Source organism: Gorilla gorilla, chromosome 13 (genome assembly GCF_029281585.2).
Source record: "Gorilla gorilla gorilla isolate KB3781 chromosome 13, NHGRI_mGorGor1-v2.1_pri, whole genome shotgun sequence".
In the NCBI taxonomy this organism is placed as follows: Eukaryota; Metazoa; Chordata; class Mammalia; order Primates; family Hominidae; genus Gorilla; species Gorilla gorilla.
Window position 1 is genome coordinate 127,502,966 of NC_073237.2, and position 18,822 is coordinate 127,521,787.

The 18,822-nt window shown below is 43.0% G+C and overlaps 1 protein-coding gene and 1 non-coding gene across 8 annotated transcripts in view; both read left to right on the forward strand.

Annotated features, from left to right (window-relative positions):
• The first annotated feature begins 1,663 nt into the window (after window positions 1-1,663).
• Window positions 1,664-18,822, forward strand: part of NUP214 (nucleoporin 214) — a 109,922-nt gene continuing 92,763 nt past the window's right edge. For 2 of the 7 annotated variants that reach the window (XM_055351361.2, XM_031007717.3), the window contains exons 1-11: window positions 1,665-1,914; window positions 3,691-3,886; window positions 4,498-4,649; window positions 5,444-5,642; window positions 6,947-7,017; window positions 8,768-8,831; window positions 9,280-9,383; window positions 11,087-11,193; window positions 12,129-12,195; window positions 15,407-15,533; window positions 16,678-16,839. In XM_055351361.2, coding sequence (XP_055207336.2) covers window positions 1,870-1,914; window positions 3,691-3,886; window positions 4,498-4,649; window positions 5,444-5,642; window positions 6,947-7,017; window positions 8,768-8,831; window positions 9,280-9,383; window positions 11,087-11,193; window positions 12,129-12,195; window positions 15,407-15,533; window positions 16,678-16,839 — 1,294 coding nt within the window. In that variant the 5' untranslated portion in view covers window positions 1,665-1,869. Of the gene's footprint in view, window positions 1,915-3,690; window positions 3,887-4,497; window positions 4,650-5,443; window positions 5,643-6,946; window positions 7,018-8,767; window positions 8,832-9,279; window positions 9,384-11,086; window positions 11,194-12,128; window positions 12,196-15,406; window positions 15,534-16,677; window positions 16,840-18,822 lie in introns of all 7 variants that reach the window. The other 5 variants (XM_031007718.3, XM_031007716.3, XM_031007719.3 and 2 more) reach the window with 4 other exon arrangements.
• LOC115933503 (U6 spliceosomal RNA) lies at window positions 3,157-3,258 on the forward strand. Its single transcript, XR_004069330.1, has one exon. It is a non-coding gene; the product is annotated as a U6 spliceosomal RNA (small nuclear RNA).

Below are 18,822 nucleotides of genomic sequence, written 5' to 3' on the forward strand. Positions count from 1 at the left end.
AGACTTTAATACCATCAGTCAGCCTTATCCAGACGATCTCAATTCTAATCCTGTCACCACCACTTTCTGACTGAGGGCTACTGGAGAATTTTCTCAACTTCTCTGTGCCTCCCTTACCTCATCAATTATTATTATGTATGTGTATGTGTGTGTATATATATATATATATATTTTTTTTTTTTTTTTTTTTTTTTTCTGAGACAGTCTCACTCTGTCACCCAGGCTGGAGTGCAGTGGCACAATCTTAGCTCCCTGCAACCTCCACCTTTTGTGTTCATGCGATTCTCCTGCCTCAGCCTCCTGTATAGCTGGGAACACAGGCGTCTGCCACCACACCCGGCTAATTGTTGTATTTTTAGCAGAGACGGGGTTTCACCATGTTGGCCAGGCTGGTCTCGAGCTCCTGACCTCAGGTGTTCCACCCACCTCGGCCTCCCAAAGTACTGTGGTTACAGGCGTGAGCCACTGCTCCCAGCCTATTTTTATTTACTTTTTTTTTTTTTTTTTTTTTTTTTTGAGACGGAGTCTCGCTTTTTTGCCCAGGCCAGACTGCAGTGGCGCTGTCTCTGCCCACTGCAACCTCCGCCTCCCGGGTTCACGCCATTCTCCTGCCTCAGCCTCCCGAGTAGCTGGGACTACAGGTGCCCGCCACCGCGCCCGGCTAATTTTTTGTATTTTTAGTAGAGTCGGGGTTTCACCGTGTTAGCCAGGATGGTCTCCATCTCCTGACCTCGTGATCCGCCCGCCTCGGCCTCGCAAAGTGCTGGGATTACAGGCGTGAGCCACCGCGCCCGGCCTTTTATTTACTTTTTGAGACACGGCCTGGCTCTGTCACCCAGGCTGGAGTGCAGTGGTGCAATCACAGCTCCCTGTAGCCTCAACCTCCTGGGCTCAGGCAATCCTCCCACCTCAGCCTCCCGAGTAGCTGAGACTACATACGCATGCCATCACTGCTGGCTAATTTTTGTGGTTTTGTTTTGTTTTTTATAGAGACGGGATCTCGCCATGTTGCCGAGGCTGGTCTCAAACACCTGGCCTCAAGCACTCCTCCTGTCTCGGCCTCCCAAGTGCTGGGATTATAGGCATGAGCCACCCGCGTCTCATCAATTAAATAAATAACCCCTAGGACGACTAAGATGTCTTCAAGATTACATGAGATCCCACATCTGAAGGTTTTTGCAAAGGACCTGGCACAAACTCGTGCGACTAGAGATGGATATGGCTCTTGCTCTGGAAAGGATCACCTTGATAGGAGCAAACAAAGCTGGTCTTCGGTGCCCTTTAATCTCCCCTCCCAGCCTTCCACCTTCCACACTTTAAGAGTCGTCCCTGGCGACCCCCCGACCCCGTTTTTCTGAACCTCCCTTCCTCCCCTTGCATAGTCCAAAGCCTCTCTTTAAAGCAGCCCCCCGAAAACATCTGTCAAGTTCCAAACTTATCTGAATCGGAAGCTACCAATAGCCAACCTACATCTAAGGGGAACTGTAAGATTTCAGAAGAACAAGAAGCATAGGTCGCTTAGGCGTGGGCCACCCAAGAAGAGAGACTAACACTAGGTAAGCCCGCGCTGGCTGCGAAGGCGGGAGCTGCACCAGGACCATCCAGGGCGCAGGCGCAGGGGCCTCACGGCCACGCCACTACTCAGCCCGAGCTGGCCAATGGGGAGCGGCGGCCGGAAGAACGCGCGGCTTCACTAGGTTCCGCGGCCTCCTCAGACCGAGCTTGACGTCACCAAAGCGCGCCGGAAATGCGGCTCAACTGCCCGCCGCTGGCGCTGACGGGGGGAAGTTTGCTGTCGAGCGGCCTGGGTTCCGTGGGCAAGGCCGTGGGAGGCAGCGTTGGCTGCTTCGACACACTGAGGGCGGCGCGATGGGAGACGAGATGGATGCCATGATTCCCGAGCGGGAGATGAAGGTCAGAGACTAACCGGGGCCTCCCTCCCTTCTTTAGTCCTGGCGTTGCCTTGGAGCCCAACTGAAAGGCGAAGCGCGGTGCTGGCTGTCCCGCCTCCTGCTTGAACGGTTTACCGCGTTCACAGCTCTCACCAGCGCGTCTGCCGCGCCGCTGGCGTGATAGCCCCACCGAATGCAGTTTCCCAGTCCCATCCTGGTCTCGTGCACGGCTCTTGAGTTACCCTAGCTACTTCCTGGGGCGGTCACAATAGTGGCAATAACTACTGTTTATTGAGTGTTGACTGTGTGCCAGGCACTGTGGTAGTCATCGCGGCAGCCCTACGAAGTAGTCGTTAACGTAGAGGAGTAAGTTGAGGCTCGGAAAGTAATTTCCCTAAAGTCACATTTGGCGGGGGGCTGAAAGCCAGCATCATTTAAGACCTTTGCTCTCCCAGTACTTCTGTAAGGTGATACGGGCTTGCCTAACGTAGAGTCAGGGAAGGTCATCCATCCTGCAGAACCTTTAGTTGATTGGACTGGGAAGACTATTTTGACCTCGGTATATCAGCCTAAAGTCAGGAACCTAAAGGGAGGGCCAAGTGGTCCCAGTGATAGCAACGTGGGAGTCCCCCAGGGATAACTTCAGGATGGTGTGTTTAATAGTTCTTATATGGGTTCTGACAGAATGAGGGTACAACAGACGGGCTACATCTGTTTTAAATAGTGAAAAGAAGTAAGTTGCAGGAAGATTTTAGGCATCTGTGTGAACAATAAATCACTAAAGTGCATTTAGGGCATAGTAATACCATGTTTAGAATAGTGATTTTTTTTTTTTTTTTTTTGAGACAGTCTTGCTCTGTCACCCAAGCTGGAGTGCAGTGGCATGATCTCGGCTCCCTGCAACCTCCACCTCCCCGGCTCAAGCGATTCTCCTGCTTCAACCTCCCTAGTAGCTGGTATTACAGGCGCCTGCCACCACGCCCCACTAATTTTTTATATCATTTGGTAGAGAGTGGGTTTCACGATGTTGGCCAGGCTGGTCTCGAACTCCTGACCTAAAGTGATCCGCCCTCCTCTGGCTCCCAAAGTGCTGGGATTATAGGCGTGAGCTACCGTGCTGTCCTAGAATAGTGATTATTTTTTGAGAATCACCACCCGTGGTGAGCCACCTAATGGGATTGTGTCATATTCCTCAGATATGCTGGGGTAGAAGAAAAAAAGGTTTTATTAATAGAGCCACAGACTTAGAAGATGGTAATCTCGCACTCCCTTTGGCAGCACATATAAAATTGGGATCATGCAGAGAAGACTATTATGGCCCCTTTACATGGATGACACACAAATTCATGAAGTGTTCCATATCAGAAAAAAATGAGGGCCGAGCGTGGTGGCTCATGCCTGTGAGCTTGCACTTTGGGAGGCTGAGGCGGATGGATCACTTGAGGTCCGGAGTTCGAGACTAGCGTGGCCAACATAATGAAACCCTGTGTCTACTAAAAATACAAAAATTAGATGGGCATGGTGGCGGGTGCCTGTAATCCCAGCTACTTGGGAGTCTGAAGCAGGAGAATCGCTTGAACCTGGGAGGCAGTGGTTGCAGTGAGCCAAGATCGCTCCACTGCACTCCAGCCTGGATGACAGAGCGAGACTCCGTCTCAAAAAAGAAAAAAAGACAACTGAGACAGACCTTGGTCTCAGTAATACATATTTTTGTTGTACTGAAATTGGGTCTACTGAATATAACATGTTTTAATTTCTTTATTTATTGAATTGATCTCGTTTTGATTCTTCACAACAGGATTTTCAGTTTAGAGCGCTAAAGAAGGTGAGAATCTTTGACTCCCCTGAGGAATTGCCCAAGGAACGCTCGAGTCTGCTTGCTGTGTCCAACAAATATGGTCTGGTCTTTGCTGGTGGAGCCAGTGGCTTGCAGATTTTTCCTACTAAAAATCTTCTTATTCAAAATAAACCCGGAGATGATCCCAATAAAATAGGTAAGTTCCCTGGTTTATGTTGCAAAGTAGAGAGAGGAGTATGGTGGCATGCTCTTGTGTTTCCTTCCCAAGAAGTCATTCTAATACTAAAATGAACACTGCTGTCAGTTTGAAGGTTGACTCCCAAGAAGATTAATGGAAGCCTTTCTAGGTTTTCTCCTTGGTCCTTTATATTTCTCCTTACATGAGTTGTTCTCTCAGCTCAAGAGGGAAGAACTTAACCATTATGCCATGCTTTTATTTTTGCTCAGTTGAACTTGGGCTCTGGCTCTCTGGGTGAAGGGTTTTATTGGCATGGGTTTTCAGTTGGCACAACAGTACGATCCAAACTATTGGCAATGTGTACTATTTAGAGCATTGTTGCAAAAATATTTTCAACAAGGGCAACAGCCACAGTTAGTTTCCCCAGATTGTATGAGGAAGAATTCCTGGGATACTTAATGCATCATTATATATCTTTAAGAAAGTTAAGATTTATCTGTATAACTAGGTATCGGGGTGTATGTGTGTTTATGTAGATGCAAAAATTTTTTCACATTGAACTGGATAGAGGTTGTGGCTTTATGCTTAGAACATACTGTTTTCTGCTTTGTATTTTTTTGTTTTCATAGTTGATAAAGTCCAAGGATTGCTAGTTCCTATGAAATTCCCAATCCATCACCTGGCCTTGAGCTGTGATAACCTCACACTCTCTGCGTGCATGATGTCCAGTGAATATGGTTCCATTATTGCTTTTTTTGATGTTCGCACATTCTCAAATGAGGTAAGCTACTGTTATACTGTGATGTCAACATGAGAGCCCTAAGCAGATTTCCTTGTATTGAATTATAACTTGGAAGCTTCATAGGTTAACCCTTGGAGTCTCTCTCTAGATTAAAATATGGGTTAAAAAAAATCCTTAATTATAGAATCATAGATCTTTGAGACAGAAGGGACTTCAAGAAATTCTTTCATAACGCCATCTGCCCTAAGTTGTTATCAGGAGGCTTAGGTGACTTGCCCAAAGTCATAGATGAATAGATAATGTCAAAAGTTCCTACATTTTGGATGTTCTTCCATTCCAAGCAGTTTAAGAATGATAATAATAGCGAGTGTTTATACTGACTGTGTGTGTTAGACTCTGTACTAAGTGCTTTATATGCCTTGTCCCTCGTTCATGCCTACCACAGCCTTATGTAGTAGGTACTATTATCTTCATTTTATAGGTAGAGAAACAGGCTCAGAGTTTAAGTAACTGTCCAAGGTCCCAACACTATTAAGAAGCAGAGCCAAGATTTTAATCTATTGTCTGCTATTTATTGGTTATTTTGCAATTGTGCATTCCCCTTCTGAGAGTCCCCCTAAGCATGTTAGAATAATTGATCGCCATTTTCAAAGTTGTGTTGAAATTGTCTATAGCAAATAGATTGGTGCATAAAACAATCTTTTTTTATGGTTATGGAGAAAAATAAACTGATTCGAGATACCTTGTGTATTCAGTAATTTCCATTGAATATTAAATGTTTCTGCATTTACTATTTGTTAACTTATTTCACTTTTGCATATTTGTTTTAAAAGGCTAAACAGCAAAAACGCCCATTTGCCTATCATAAGCTTTTGAAAGATGCAGGAGGCATGGTGATTGATATGAAGTGGAACCCCACTGTCCCCTCCATGGTGGCAGTTTGTCTGGCTGATGGTAGTATTGCTGTCCTGCAAGTCACGGAAACAGTGAAAGTATGTGCAACTCTTCCTTCCACGGTAGCAGTAACCTCTGGTGAGTAATAAAGGCTTTCACACTGTAGCATACAATCATGGTCATCTACTTAAGAATTGATTTCTAGAAGTGAAAGTGGATAGCTTTTTGTATTTTGGTTTTTTTTTTTTTCATGACGAGGGAGGTTAAGGATGGAAGGTATTCTTTTTTGAGACAGTCTCACTGTGTCGCCCAGGCTGGAGTACAGTGGCATCATCTCAGCTCACTGCAACCTCCACCTCCTGGGTTCAAGCAATTCTCGTGCCTCGGCCACCCAAATAGCTGGGATTATAGACATGCGCCACCATGCCCAGCTAATTTTTGTATTTTTTGTAGAGACAAGGTTTCACTATGTTGGCCAGGCTGGTCTTGAACTCCTGACCTCAAGTGATCTGCCCTCCTCCACCCCGCATATGCTAGGATTACAGGTGTGAGGCACTGTGCCCGGCTGAGAGTATTCTTTATACCCATAGTTAATGTCCTTGAAGCCAAACAGCATACATAATTTAACCTGAATGTACTTGGGATTTCTGGAGAAATATTTTGGTACAGCTGGTTTAGAAGTGTTTTTTGGGAATAATTGTTTCTGGATCTGTAATGGTGGTACTCTGAAAGTCATTTGTACCTTTGGGCGGAAAAGCATTTTAAATATTAAATGGGAGCAGGAGAATGATTTCTGGTTTGGTTTTGTTTTTTTTGTTTTTTTTGTTTTTTTTTTTTTGAAACAGAGTCTTGCTCTGTCGCCCAGGCTGGAGTGCAGTGGCGTGATCTCAGCTCACTGCAACCTCCACCTGCTGGGTTCAAGCAATTCTCTTGCCTCAGACTCCAGAGTAGCTGGGATTACAGGTGCCCGCCACCATGCCCAGCTAATTTTTGTATGTTTTAGTAGAGATGGGGTTTCACCATGTTGGCCAGGCTGGTCTCGAACTTCTGACCTCAAGTGATCCATCCGTCTCATCCTCCCAAAGTGCTGGGATTACAGGCATGAGCCACTGTGCCCGGCCAGTGATTTCTTGGTATTTGGAAACCTTCTCTGTTCTCCTTGTCTTATGTAAAGACTACAGAGTTTTCTGTATTTTGCAGCTTTCTGGGCAGTAATCTATTGAAAAAGCATTTTTAGCTTTCAATTCAATAGCCCAGTGATAAATCAATTGGCTTATATCGTTAAAATGATTATACTTTTTTCCACTTTGCCTGATAGAGATGATCCTACAATCTTCCATGGACTGACAGAGGAATGAGAATTGATAATTAGCTGTGTGTGATAGATCTTATTGGTTTGCTCCATTTTCTTGTTTTCATTTGGTAATACTGTCTTTGCTCAGTGTGCTGGAGCCCCAAAGGAAAGCAGCTGGCAGTGGGAAAACAGAATGGAACTGTGGTCCAGTATCTTCCTGTAAGTTCTTATCTTGAACTTCAGAATTTTTCTTAAGTTGCCCACTTTTTTGGGGGTGGTTTGGGAGTATCTTTCTTGTTTTTCCTATTAAAAAGTAATTTATACTCATTGTAACAAATCCATCAGTGAATGAAGAGTGGAACTCTTCCCTTTCCCATAGTCCTTCTTCCAGAGGCACCCACTATGTTGTGTTGAGTAGATAGCCTTCCATACTTTTCTGGATGTTGTACAAATAGTCTATGTGTAGCTGCATTTTTTTTGTTTTTTTTTTATGTAAAATGTTATCATATGCTATGCACTGTTCCCCACCTTTTTCAGTCCACTCCATAAAAACAGAGCTTAAGGGAAAAGAGTTAGTGAAAAAACTATGATGATAATGCAGAATCACTCTGGGTTAAAGCACAGTATTTGTCTTTTAACTGAGTCTGTCTTTAAAGGTCCGTTTGTCTAACTATGGGCACCAAAGAAAATGGATACTCTTGTTGCATGTGCACTCTGTCATCCTCCCTGTGAATTTCTTGAAATAATGTTCACAAATATCCTTCAATATCAGTTGAGTTGCAAGGAACCCCCATGTGTCTGTTGAGCCTGGACACGAAGGAGGGATTCACAGGTGGTGCTAAGGCCTTTCTTGTGCCTTCCTCCTCAAGACTGTTCTCTGGCGAGGAGGGGAGCAGAGTGGTGAATGTAGGTGGTATACGTTTAAGGTTAAGGTTATGTTTCTTATTTGTTATTACCAAAAGTTACCTGAAATTTGGTACATAATCTTTTAGGACACTAACCTGTAAAAAGATAATGCAATTTTTAAAATTTTCTTGCTTTGCTGTTTGCCTTAATTTTTTATTTATTTATTTATTTTTTTTTTTGAGAGGTGGTCTTGCTCTGTTGCCCAGGCTGGGGTGCAATGGTGTGATAACGTAATGGTTCACTGCAGCCTCAGCCTCCTGGGCTCAGGTGATCCTTCCACTTCAGCCTCCCAGGCAGCTGAGACTACAGGCACTTGCCACCATGCACAGCTAATTTTTGTATTTTTTGTAGAGATAGGGTTTTGCAATGTTGCCCAGGCTGGTCTCAAACTCCTGGGCTCAAGCAATGTGCCCACCTTGGCCTTCCAAAGTGCTGGGATTACAGACATGAGCCACCTCGCCCAGCCTTATTCCACTATTGATGATTGTCTGCATCAGTGCTAGTGGCGTTGCTGCTGCAAATGGTGTTGCATTGACTACTCTCATTACCTATATCTGAACATGTTCATGCGTTCATGTGTTTCTTTTCTTTTCTTTTTTTTTGGAGACCAAGTTTTGCTTTTGTCACCCAGGCTGGAGTGCAATGACGTGATCTCAGCTCACCGCAACCTATGCCTCCTGGGTTCAAGCAGTTCTCCTGCCTCAGCCTCCCGAGTAGCTGGGATTACGGTACCCGCCACCACACCCAGCTATGTATTTTTAGTAGAGACGGGGTTTCGCCATGTTGGCCAGGCTAGTCTCGGAACTCCTGACCTCAGGTGATCCACCTGCCTCGGCCTCCGAAAGTGTTGGGATTACAGGCATGAGTCACCACACCCAGCCACGTTCATGGGTTTCTGTAGGATGAAGTCCTGGAAGTAGATAGCACTATTCTGTTTCTTCAGTCTCTCCCGGCCAAGAAGATGGAACAGGTGGCATCTAAGGAATAGATTAGATTTGACAGTTTGATTGGTTTAGGGTTTGTTTCATTTGATACTTTATTTTCCCCTCCAAATCTCTTTCAGACTTTGCAGGAAAAAAAAGTCATTCCTTGTCCTCCGTTTTATGAGTCAGATCATCCTGTCAGAGGTAACAACTGCTTTTCTTATTGGGCTGACCTCTAACGACATGTTATGTATATTACAGAAATTCAAAATCATGTAATGTACCTGCTCAGTGAGGTATTGGTGTGTGCTTTATGAATAATGTCACTATTTCAAACAGCTAATTAAGTCAGTGTAAATTATGGCCCTCTGGGTGACATCTGTGTTTCATGATAAATGACATGAAATGGATCCCGACTTTTTATTACAATTCTTCATAATTTGCCCTGATTATAATCCAGCAGAAAAATTACCATTTGGGGATGAGTTTGGGCTTCTTGGGTCATTGTACCTGTGCATTATAGTTAGTCAATGAAATCAGGGCCTTTGATTTTTTTTTTTTATCCATAGTAGCTATTCCAAACATAAGCTGCTTTTTCTTGTATCTGGTTGCTGTCATTTTTATGAGCTACTGATTAAGATGTGTCTTTCAGTTCTGGATGTGCTGTGGATCGGTACCTACGTCTTCGCCATAGTGTATGCTGCTGCAGATGGGACCCTGGAAACGTCTCCAGATGTGGTGATGGCTCTACTACCGGTATGCATGTGGAAGAAATTTCATTGTTTGAGAATTAGAGAAGTCTTCTAATAAAGCTGGAGGCTTTGATTTCAAGGGGTTTTTTTGTGTTTGTGTTTTTTTTTTTTTTTTTTTTTTTGAGACAAGATCTCACTCTGTCGCCCAGGCTAGAGTGCAGTGATGCGATCTCGCCTCACTGAAGCCTGGACCTCCTGGACTCAAGTGATCCTCCCACCTTAGCCTTCTGAGTAGCTGGTACTACAGGTGCACACCACTATGCCTGGCTAATTTTTTTTTTTTTTTTTTGCTAGAGATGGGGTTTCACCATGTTGCCCAGGCTGGTCTTGAACTCCTGAGCTCAAGTGATCTGCCCACCTAGGCCTCTCAAAGTGCTGGGATTACAGGTGTGCGTCACTGCACCTGGCCTGATTTCAGGTTCTTTTACTTACTGGCAGTGATTATGCAACTTCAGGTGTAAGGTTTCCATGCTGCACCATGGGCCACGGGTCTAAAATTGGAGTGTCCACAGCATGTTCTGCTGTTATGAGGTTAAAAAAAAAAAATGATTTTGCTTAAGCTATAAACTATGAGTCTTGGTTAACTCGATAAAGAAATTTTAGAAAAGCAAGACAGTATCTTGATTTTTAAAATTATTTCATTTGCTCTCGAATATTTAATGCCAACAGTGTGCTAGGCACTGCTTTAAAGCTGAGTATATAGCAGTGATCAAGGTGATGGGCTTGCTTTTATGGTTTTAAATTTGTTGTTGTTGTTAATTTTTATTTATTTTTTAGAGACAGAATCTCACTCTGTTGCCCAGGCTGGCATGTAGTGGTGCGATCACAGCTCACTACAGCCTCAAATTCTTGGGCTTAAGCTATCCTCCTGCCTCAGCCTCCCGAGTAGTTGGGACCACAGGCATGCACCAACACAGCCAGCTGTTTTTAAATTTTTCGTAGAGGTAGGGTCTTGCTTTGTTGCCCACGCTGGTCTCGAACTCCTGGCTTTAAGCAGTTCTCCCGCCTCATCTCTCAGAGCACTAGGATTACAGGTTTGAGCCACCACACCTGGCTGGTCTTACATTTTAATGGGATAGTCAATACTAAATGTGAGATCAAGGACTGATAAGAGTGATGGAGAAAATAAAGCCGTGTTAGGGATAGATGATGACTGGTATGTGTTTGAGATTGTGTGTCAAGGGAGGCCAATTTGATACTTGAAAAAGATGTCTTCTTTTTAACTCTTTTGGATTTCTGATAAGGTTGAATTTTTGAAATATGTTTATCTAGATGCCTTATTTTAAGATTAGAGGTTTTTTCTATTCTAGGGGATAATATTAACACTAGTATTTATTAACTGCTACTTATGTTTCATGTACTGGGCTGGAAGTTTTGTATGTATCATTTCATTTTACACTTACAGTACCTCTGAAGTAGGCTTAGTAGGTCTAGTATACACATGAGAACACTAAGTATCAGGAAGGTTGAAAAATCTGCATGTCTCATGGGCAGAAAGTGGCAGAACAGAGTTTAAATGCAGTTCGGTTGATGGCCAATGTTTGTACTCCTTGTACTAAGTGCTGCCTTTATACCATGTCCATATATCTGGACTTTGAGTAGATATTCTCATATAACTTTAAATGATTTATTATTTGAGATTCTTTTGCTGTGGGATCCGAGAAAAATTGCACATGAGAATTTTTTTTCTTGCTTTGTTCATTGTAGAAAAAAGAAGAAAAGCACCCAGAGATATTTGTAAACTTTATGGAGCCCTGTTATGGCAGCTGCACGGAGAGACAGCATCATTACTACCTCAGTTACATTGAGGAATGGTGAGCAGAGAGTCTGGACAGGGCATTCCTGCTCTCACTGGAAGATCACACCTGAGTCACCTTGTCCCATGTTGAAATCTTTTCTGATTGATTGATTGATGGATTGGCAGGGTCTCACTCCATTACCCAGGCTGGAGTGCAGTGGCACGACTGTAGCTCACAGAAGCCTGGAACTCCCAGGCTCAAGCGATCCTTCCACCTCAGCCTCCCAGATGGGACTACAAGCACATGCCACCACACCTGGCTTATTTTTAAATAAGTTTTTTGTTTTTTGTTTTTTGTTTTTAGAGATGGGATCTTGCTATGTTGCTCAGACTGGCTTCCCAAAGTACCAAGATTACAGGTGTGAGCTACTGCACCCAGCCTGAAATCTTTTCCATTACAGAGGAAAATGGAGGCTGAGATGCCTTGAACATATTTTCAGCTGATTCTTGATAATGTCTTTCTATTATTTCTGTTTCCCCAATCTTGAATTATTTATCTTAAATACATACTAATTTCAAAAATCTAATTTTCTCAATAACACCTAGTGATGACTTACGAAAATATTGATATTCAAGGAATATATTAAAAGTTTCCTGAGAGCAGAATTGCCCTTTGGAATGGAGATTACTCAAAGCAAAGCTTCCATCCCTCTAGCTACATTATTCTGCCTTTGGATGGCATATTGATTGTGAACTGTGACTTGATTCTGCTGTGTCTTTCCTTTGTCTTCATGTAGGTAGGCACTGAGCTGATTCTACAGGGCTTTCTCACAGAAACTAAAAAGTTCAGCTTTACATCTAGAATCTTCCCACCTTTGTTCAACCAGATAAAAAACCTTACTCTCTCTTTGACATGTGGAGGCAGCCCTCACAGGTGTTACCTGCAGACCCAGGTTAGCTTAGAACTATTGCTGTATTTGAACGTAATGGTCTCTGGTTTTATTCTTTAAGGGATTTAGTGCTGGCAGCGTCTGCGGCTTCAACAGAAGTTAGTATCCTTGCTCGACAAAGTGATCAGGTAAATCTCTTTTTTGTCACTTTTGTGGTGCTTTCTTTTTTAAATTATTATTTTGAGACAGTCTCGCTCTGTTGTCCAGGCTGGAGTGCAGTGGTGCAATTTCAGCTTACTGCAACCTCTGCCTTCCAAGTTCAAGCAATTTTGTGCCTCAGCCTCCCAAGTACCTGGGACTGTAGGCGCGGGCCACCAAGCCTGGCTGATTTTTATATTTTTAGTAGTGACTGGGTTTTGCCATGTTGGCCAGGCTGGTCACAAACTCCTGATGGTACTTTTCTGAAAAAGATTTTGGAGGGAATTAACTATATGTGGTTAAGGTATACATGATCTCACATCTGTTTTATCAAGTTTCTGCGTGACAGCAAAGCTTCAGTGACAGAGTGCCTTGGCAAATGGCTTGGCTATTGCATGGAGAAACACGGGTGTCAGACTTAGCACTTCCTTCGCTTCTGTTCTTTTAGGATCCATCCCCTGTCTGTGGAAACATACCATGCAGTTAACCTCCAACTGGACTATGCCTGATGCGTAGGAGGCTTTTTCTGCCTTGTCCTGTTTTGTCATCTTTGTTTCCTTCCTGTTGCTTGAACCTGCTTCTATACAATTTAATAATAATCCATCCTCAGTTATGAAAGAAAAACATGCAGATGACACTAAATTGTGATTCACCAGAAATACTTTCTGTTTGACTTTGAAAAACTGTCAGAAAGAGCAAAGCACCTTTGCATACAAGAACCTTCTTTCACGTTGTCTTTCTTGCAGGGACACAGTGGGCCCAGGTAGTGGTGGTGCGCTATCCACTTGTAGATTTTGCAGAATGACTATAGAGAGGGCACAACGAAAGAAGGGAAACTTCTTTTTAAAACTGCCTTGAACTTAAAAATCTTTAGTGCACCCTTATAAATAAGAAGCAAGTGCTTCTCCTTCCCACGTGGATACTTTGTGCTCCACCCATACATAGGTACTTTGTGCCTCTTCAACCATTGGCATTTATCTGTCACTCTCTGGGTGGCCAGGTGGCCCATTAGGAGGGCCATGGCTCTCATTGTCTAGGGGTGGTTGCTTTTGGATGAGGCTAGAGTTCAGCTATCTGATTTGCTGCTCTAGAACTATCTTAGATTGACCTCGGTAATAATTTCTTATTAGCACAAGTATTTCATATGTTCACACATTAAAAATGCAATTTTATTTTTACTTTCTATCAAAATAATTTATGTTCATGTTTTTGAAAAGTAAATAGTAGAGAAGGGCTTATAAGTGAAAAGAATCACCCCTGCCCTACCTGTTTGCTTTCTAGAGGGGACCGTTTTTAATTTGTAAACATTTTCTTATAATGCTGCCACCTTATCCCTAAAGAAAAATCTGCTTTATAACTAGTAATTGGTTATTAGTTTTAGACCTTACTGACTGTACAGCAAATGATGATCTAGCTCACACATGGCCCCCAGTCCCCTCCTTCCTCTCAAGAGTTACAGCGTTGTTTTAATTTCTTATCTTGGTGAACCTTTGTAACTTTAATTGGTGTTTTTTACCCTCATTTCTGGTGGTATCTTTTTTTTTTTTTTTTTTTTTTTTTGAGGCCAAGTCTCACTTTGTCACCCAGTGCATTGGCGCCATCTTGGCTCACTGCAACCTCCGCCTCCCTGGTTCAAGCGATTCTCATGCCTCAGCCTCCTAGTAGCTGGGACTATAGGCATGCGCCAACACGCCTGGCTAATTTTTGTATTTTTTAGTAGAGACAGGGTTTTGCCTTGTTGGCCAGGCTGGTCTCAAACTCCTGACCTCAAGTGATCCGCCCGCCTCAGCCTCCCAAAGTGCTGGCATTACAGGCATGAGCCATAGCTCCCGGTCTGGTGATAACTCTTGATCTTCCACTTTGTGAGAGGAATGTCTTAGCACTCCCACCCTTTCCCTTGGTAGCCTTCCAGTTGTTATCTGCGTCTTCTCTTTTGTAAAATTGCATTCTGTCCTACAATGATAAGTCATCTTTATCTTGTCTGTAGATTGTTTTTAAAAGTTGAGATTGTTTTTGTTTAATATGAATGTGTCTATTACCTGCTCCATAGCTAAGTCACATAGTGTGATTTCATTCCCTCTCCTGAACTGCCTGCCTGCTTGCTTTCTTGCTTGCTTTCTCTCTCTCTCTCTCTCTTTTCTTCTTCCTTCCTTCCTTTTCCTTCCTTTCCCTCCCCTCCCCTCCCCTCCCCATAACCCAGGCCAGAGTGCAGTGGTATGATCTCGGCTCACTGCAACCTCTGCTTTCCGGGTTCAAGTGATTATCCTGCCTCAGCCTCCCAAGTAGCTGGGACCACAGTTGCACACCAACACGCCCAGCTAATTTTGTATTTCTGGTAGAGACGGGATTTCACCATGTTGACCAGGCTGGTTTCAAACTCATGACCCCAGGTGATCCACCTGCCTCAGCCTCCCAAAGTGCTGGGATTACAGGCATGAACCACTATATCCAGCCTGTTTTTCTTTGTTGGTCTTTAAGCACTATTCCCCTGTGATTCATGCTTCCCAGTCTGGTCAACACTGAAAGTTAGGCAAAATGTTAGTGATTTTAAAAACCAAGAGTCATTTGTTGGAAGGAACAGAGCCTATCCAAGCACACTTAAGCAAAAAGGGAGTTTACTAGAAAGACTTAGTAGTTTCTCAAGGAATCTAGGGACAGGAAAGCTGACCAGCCTGAGGAACTGGTACCAAGAACTGGGAAGAAGAACTAAGGTTATCTCTGTCTCTGTAGACGAGTGAGCGCAGGGCATCTGAGCACAGACCAGCCTTACATGCTTCTCTGTGAAAGACTGCAGTAGAGATCAGCTGGAGTTCCTGGCCCCAATCCAAAATGTCTAGGAGCAGGTATTGACTGGCTTAGTGCTGCTGTTGGATTTGTCCCTCATGGTCAGCAATCTCCCTAGTTGTCATGGAAAGTACCTCAGAAAATGTTCATGATAGTGGTTATTTGTTTACAAGGCAGAGGCTTGATACACCAGGAACAGATAGAGAGGGGGTTGATTTGGAAAATTAACTTTCCATTTGCTGGGGTACTTCTGGCTTTTAGGCCATCTTCTCAGATTTCAGAGCCTCCTAGTCAACACATAAGTCTAAACCAAGTGAGTCATCTCTGTTCTCTCCTATTTGAACAATGTTAGGAGGGACCAATGCAAAGCTCTAACCAACATGGCTTTTTCTTCTTCTTTTTTTTTTTTTTTTTTAGATTAATTGGGAATCTTGGCTACTGGAGGATTCTAGTCGAGCTGAATTGCCTGTGACAGACAAGAGTGATGACTCCTTGCCCATGGGAGTTGTCGTAGACTATACAAACCAAGTGGAAATCACCATCAGTAAGTGTAGCCTGGTAGTTACTGCAGAAATAGTCTTCTTTCTAGTTAGGGTTAATATTGAAACACCAGTTACATGTTACTGACAGAGTCTACTCTGCTGGGCACTTGTAGCTTCTGGCAGCACATTTCTCCCTGAAGAGTGATAATAGGCTGCGTTGTGACAACACTAAACTGATTTGAATGGATGTTCGTTGATGAGACCAAGGCCAAACACTGTATGTATGTGTGGGTGCATGTTTGCACACTTGCACATGTCTGGGTGTACTTTAGAATCTGGTTGAAATATAGAACATCAGGATTTTATGGCTTGGCTTCTTTGTCCAATCCAATTCCCTGGTGACCTCCCAAAGAAGCAATACCCGAATCTGGTACTGCACACCAGTACTTGGTTTGAAGGCAAGGATTAGAGAATAGAGACCTCAGGCCCATGGTTTCCAAATAGGGCCTAGATATGTGTTTTGAATAGATCTTCCCTGCAGTAGCTTGGCTATGCTGTAGTCATTGAAATGTAAAAGTGCCACAAAAGAAACAGTCTTTGCCATCTGGTACTTAAGTTTAGAGAGGTGTCCCCGTCAGGCACCATTAAGTTGCTTGCTCCTTCCCTGGTTAGGCAGGAGTATTTGTTCTGATAAGCTCATTTGTTCTGATTCTCTTGAAGCCTTAATTGATAAAATACATACTTGTCATTCAGCTGTGAATGAGGATAAAGTGGTTTGACTCATCTTTCTGTGTCCTACTGTCCATTCCAAAGAGTCTAGTCTCATTTTCCTACTAACCTAAGTACTTCTTAGATACTCTTGTCTTGGTCAGGGGAATGCCAAGCCTACCTCCACTGAGGTACACAAGCCACTGAGACACTCATAAAAACTCGGGGACCTTTGGGAGAGTCAGAGCTACTGCGGGACTGATGGAACTTCTAGGCAGGGCCCAGCAGGGTGGTGGCGATCTGATAGCGGCAGGAGCTCTCTTTAAATAGCTGGTGCACGAAAGGCCGTTCAGATATAAAATCAGAACAAACTAACTTGAGCTGCTATTCAGATGAGTCCCTTAAACCCTCTTCATGTTGAGGGCAGTCTTTGCCTTCTGGGCTCAGGCCCTTAAATTGACTTGGTTTTTTTATTGCTTTTGTTTTCTTTTTTAACAGGTGATGAAAAGACTCTTCCTCCTGCTCCAGTTCTCATGTTACTTTCAACAGATGGTGTGCTTTGTCCATTTTATATGATTAATCAAAATCCTGGGGTTAAGTCTCTCATCAAAACACCAGAGCGACTTTCATTAGAAGGAGAGCGACAGCCCAAGTCACCAGGTATGTGCCTCTGCCTGCTTTATCAGTAAGGGAATACCATGGGCTTGCACAAGAGTATTTCCAAGAATGAACATGGTGTGAAGACACATAGTGATTATCTTTACCAGCCTGGTCTGTCTTAGGAAGGCATACACTAATCTTTTTTTTAAACATGCATGTACATATTTGCCTTCCCCTACCCTCAAGCTTTATTCTGCAGCCATTACTTTACTTCGGAGATGAAGGAAGGTCAACCAGATGATTTGCATCCAGTCATTTACCAACAGTTTTCTAAGACCCTATATTATGTGATGTGCATCCAAAAGACATTGTGCTTAATCATGGGGGTTGGTTAAAGAAATGATTGTATAGTCTTACAGTGAAATGCCATGTACCAATTATAAATGTTATATTTATTGACAGGGAAGGAGTGAGTGGAATACATCACAAAAAAAAAAAAAAAAACCACTATTCTGTGTGATCCTTTTTGTATGAGAAAAAACATATACATAGAAAAACAACTTGGAGATGGATTTAAAATCTAAATGGTGGTTATTTCTGGGTGATGGGAACATGGAGATTTTTGTTTATATTTTCTTGACTTTTTTTCTCCTTTTTGAAACATTTCTTAAGTAATAGATGTTTATTGGAGGAAAATGAGAGCATGCAAAACAATGGCCACAGTCAACATTTTGGTACCTATCCTCCATGAAAATGAATGCACACATATAAATACTAGTCTGTATTTAAACAATTTTTACAGTGACATTTGTATCACTTGTGAAAAGAAACTTTTCTTTTTTTTTTTGTGGAGACAGGGTCTTACTCTGTTGCCTAGGTTGGAGTGCGGTGGCATGACCACAGCTCACTGTAGCCTTAATCTCCCAGGCTCAGGCAATCCCACCTAAGCCTCCCAAGTAGCTGGAACTACAAGCATGCACCACCATATGCAGCTATTTTTTAAATGTTTTGTAGAGATAGGGTCTTACTGTGTTGCTCAGGCTGGTCTCAAACACCTGGGCTCATGTGATTCTTCTGCCTCGGCCTCCCAAAGTGCTGGGATTATACGCATGATACACTGTGCATGACCAGAAAATATAAAACTTTTAAAAAGAGCATTGTTTCATATATTGGAATTTGACTAATATTTCTCTTTTTGAATTCTGTGAGTATATAACTGATAAAATTTTTTTCTTCTATTATGACCAGTTTCTTACCTAAGCAAAAATGTATGACCAGTTGGTTTGGATAAGGTTAGCAATAACTTAGGGGTATATTCTCTTACTGCATCCCAGTGCACAGTGAGTTGTATATCACAAATAGAGCCACTCAGATACTTGTGCCATAACAACTGGCAGCACTACCCCAAGTAATACACCAGATGGCTTGCAGAGTGTTGTATCAGGGTAGTCCATTATTCATAGTGTGTGTACTGTTTGTGTTGTTTTTTTTTCCTCCTTATTCAGCCATGAATAAGGGTACCATGAACTACCTATACCCAGCTGCCTGGTGTGTCTATAATAAGCAGAGCAGCCTGTGAGATTAGGAGCCTCTGGGATGGGACGAGGTTTGTTTCTCAGCCTTTGCTACTAGCCCATTCAATGCTGGAGCACAATCAGAGGCCAGTTTTACTGTTAGCCTTTCCTAGAGAAACTCCCCTCTTCCTTCACAGTTGGTCCAGAGGTTATAGTTGTGTTCAGATGTGTAGAAGAGAGCCCCTGCGGGGAGAAAGTCCGTCCCATCAGCTAACTCTAGCTAAAGCCTACTTCGTGGGTTCAGAAGACATTAATGGTTCCACCTGTTTCTACACTGCAGTTCTAAGGATGCTGTATTGATCAGAAGTAGTAGTAGCATGATGGTTTTCCAATAATCAGTTCTGTTTTCAGTGGAAAAATGCTTTTGATTTATTTAGGGTCTGGTATATATTTTTCATGTCAGTTTACCTAATATGCACGAAAGTGTTTTAACATCTATGTATGTCTTTACAGAAGTTAATTGTAGCTG